The sequence below is a fragment of the Pseudomassariella vexata genome, assembly GCF_002105095.1.
Source record: "Pseudomassariella vexata strain CBS 129021 chromosome Unknown BCR38scaffold_11, whole genome shotgun sequence".
NCBI lineage: Eukaryota > Fungi > Ascomycota > Sordariomycetes > Amphisphaeriales > Pseudomassariaceae > Pseudomassariella > Pseudomassariella vexata.
Window position 1 is genome coordinate 713199 of NW_024467966.1, and position 3394 is coordinate 716592.

Genomic DNA, 3394 nt, shown 5'->3' on the forward strand with positions numbered 1-3394 from the left:
GCGAAATATGGTATCCAAGAGGCGGATATCTATAACTTCGACGAGATAGGGTTCGCGATGGGCTTAATCTTATCCGAGATGGTAGTTACAAGTTGATGCGTGCACCTAGGGGGGAGGATGCTATAATGCAGCAGTGCGCAACGTTATAGTATCTAATTGAATGGGATTCACCTAACCAGTGGGTCCCCTTACCTTTTCGTATCACAAGTGCTGAACGACGCGGAAGGCCTCGTACAGTCCAACAAGATAATCGAGAATGGGCTACAGTAATCCAGGGTATTAATTCGTCCGGCTGGGCTATCCCGCCGTATATTATTGTCGCGGGTCAAAACCACCTCTTATCCTGGTACGAGAATAGCCTATTCCCGTCCGATTGGGTAATCGCTGTAACCAAAAAAGGTTGGACAACAAATGAGCGAGGCGTAGACTAGATTCAGCACTTTGATCGCTATACGAAGGATCGTACGAAGGGTGTTTATCGTCTTCTTATCCTCGACGGGCATGAGAGCCACCACTCGACTGACTTCGAGCTATATTGCAAAGAGCATACTATTATTACACTTAGTATGCCTGCTCATTCGTCACATAAGCTCCAGCCTCTCGATGTAGGCTGTTTTAGGGCTTTGAAAAGGTCGTACGGCAAAGAAATTGAAGACCTAATACGGGCGCATATAACCCATATCTCGAAGGAGGATTTCTTTTCGGCATTCTATAGGGAGTATCGTACGACTATAACTAAGTCGAATATCCAGGCAGGTTTCAGGGGGACAGGACTTATTCCGTACGACCCGGAATATGTGATTTCACAGCTGGATATTAAGCTACATACGCCTACACCTCCTGGGAGCTCGTCTGGCGCCCCCTTAATCTGGGAATCAAAGACTCCAAATAACCCAACCGAGGCGCAATCCCAGTCTGAATACGTTAAAAACAGAATCGTACAGCATCAGAATAGCTCCCCGACGACAATACTTACGGCTATTGACCAATTTTCACGTGGTGCGACGGCTGTTATGCATCGGTTAGTTTTACTTGAGGATGAGGTTACTACACTTCGGAAGGCCAATCAAGAGCTAAGCCGTCGTCGAAGGACTCAAAATCGACAGCTACAAGATGGAGGATCTCTTAGTTTACGAGACGCTCAGGACTTCCAGTCTCAACGGGATATTGAACAGCAGCTACAGGATGATATACGTGTAAGTCGTCGTCGTACGAGACCGGCCGAACCACGCCGACGGCGCTGTAGGATCTGCGGAGAGCCCGGACATAATGCTCATACTTGTGAGAATGATAAAGATACATACGAGGAAGAGGATTCCGATTAGTTTGAATTATTATTTTTTAGTTTAGTTAAGTTATTGAAGTTATTCATACGGTGCCAAGAAAAAGTGGCCAACTTGCTTGTGGGGTACGTTACACTACTTGCAGATTAATGGAAGAGTAAAATTTGTCTTGTCATTGGGGGAAAGTCTGTCGTGTCAACATTGAATTAGTTCCCTCATTTCCGAAACCCTTGCGAGCTGCTCTTTATTTCCAGTTTGGAAATGTGTCGCCAAGGCGCTCAAGTTGTGTTCCGTACTAACCATAGGTTCCTGATCCCTGCTTGAGGAACTTGCAATGAGGTATTGCTCTGGGGCTTTGCTCCTCATCAACCTAGCGCTCCAGCCGAGCTCCAGTAGCTGACGAAACGCTTTTTTGTGCACCTGACCAAGCCGACAAGCCGGACAGACCATAAAGCTGCCCAAAGCACGAGCGCGTACAGGACGGAGAGCAGCTCCTACCCTGGAATGTTCCGTAAGTGACTTTTAGCTTCAGGCTGGAAGTGCGCAAAGCAGGCTCACTCAGCTGGAAAGGAGGCACGTGCGCCCAAATGTCAAATGTCGTCACAGTACTTCGTACGCTGTCAAGTACTGTTGTAGACTTTGAGTGATCTAGATCAAATGTCTTTGCCTACTGGCTCCTAAAGGCGACTTCTGAACAAAGTGCTCCCTTTGTTACATTTCCTGAAAAGGGCTTCGTCCCACAACTTGCGAACAGGCCCCGCAGCCACATCTTCAACGCGCTGGACATTTTCCATTTCCCTTCTCCCCTACAATGATCTTCTCCTGGCAATAGCTTCACCTTCGAGACACACAGACGAGCATGGTGTCCTTCTGGCCATGGGGGGTAAGATGCTCTCTCCCCGCGCACTTGCCTCACGTCACTTTGACTCACTGACAACCGCCCACAGAGCAACGACTCCTCCCCGGCCTCATTCGAGAAGACTCTCTCCACTCTATCCAAGAAAATCGCAGCGACCCAACTGCAGCTCGATAAAGTGCGCTCCAACTCGCGCCGCGTTAAAGTCTTGTGGACACTCTACCTTTCCTTTGTTTACCTGGTTTACGCCATCGTGTTGATGCTTGTCGTCGGATGGCAAAATCTGGGACCATGGGAGTGGACTGGAACCGCAGGTGGCCCTGTCCTCATCTACCTGATTCGCACTATTACCGCCACTTACTTCACCACACGAATTGACAGCCTTGAGAGCCGTCTCAAGGACCAACATTCCGAACGCGCCGCTACCATCCAGAAGCTCAAAGATGCTACAAGATACGACTCTACACAGGAACTTCTCGAGAAGTACGGCGGCGAGAAGCCCAAAGGCAAGAAGAAAATGTCACATGACGATGACGATAGCTCCCACGAGAACAAGGACAGAAAAGGCAGCCAACAGAACGCGGGGCCTGGCGCTAGTCCAGGCGGTCGTACGAACCTTCCTCCTCCACCGACGGCAAACATCCAACGCCCAGGCTCTGCTGCTGGCACGCCGCACAATCAACATCAGCAACAGCACCCGCATTATGGACCGTTCTCCCCACCGCCTCACAAAGCTCCCTCGCCCTCGCCCTCTCATCAGTATTCCACCGCCGAGTTCGCACCTAACGCCAGCAAAGAGCTGCCCGCGTCCTACGCGCAATTCGACTACACTCCTGGTCCGCCAAGGTGGTATGACCGCGTTCTCGACTTGATGCTGGGTGAAGACGAGACAGCACCCAAGAACCGTATTGTTCTCATCTGCGGTAAATGTCGCCTTGTAAACGGTCAAGCGCCACCGGGCACTAGATGTCTAGCGGATATGGGTCGATGGAAGTGCATGAGTTGTGGCGCTATGAACGGGGAGATGGACGAGGGGCAGAAGATTGTACGCGAGGTACTAGGTGATGCTAGATCCGATGGCGCGGGCGAGAGGAATAGCGAAGGCAGCAATTATGCTGTAAATGTCGAAAGACCTAGTAATGAGGATGAAGATGGCTTCGGAAGTGAAGATGAAGCTGTACCGGTGGTTGAGGAGTCGAAACTGAAGCAACAAGCGGGTAGGTTGGGGAGCAACAAGTCGCAAATGTTTTTTTGA

The 3394-nt window shown here is 50.1% G+C and overlaps 1 protein-coding gene across 1 annotated transcript; it reads left to right on the top strand.

Annotated features, from left to right (window-relative positions):
• Positions 1–2142: 2142 nt before the first annotated feature.
• BCR38DRAFT_459697 (uncharacterized protein) lies at positions 2143–3394 on the top strand (the record flags this gene model as incomplete). The annotated part of the gene is made up of 2 exons (XM_040862322.1): positions 2143–2166; positions 2231–3394. 2 exons carry the CDS (start codon positions 2143–2145, stop codon positions 3392–3394), a joined length of 1188 nt encoding a protein of 395 aa, XP_040712903.1.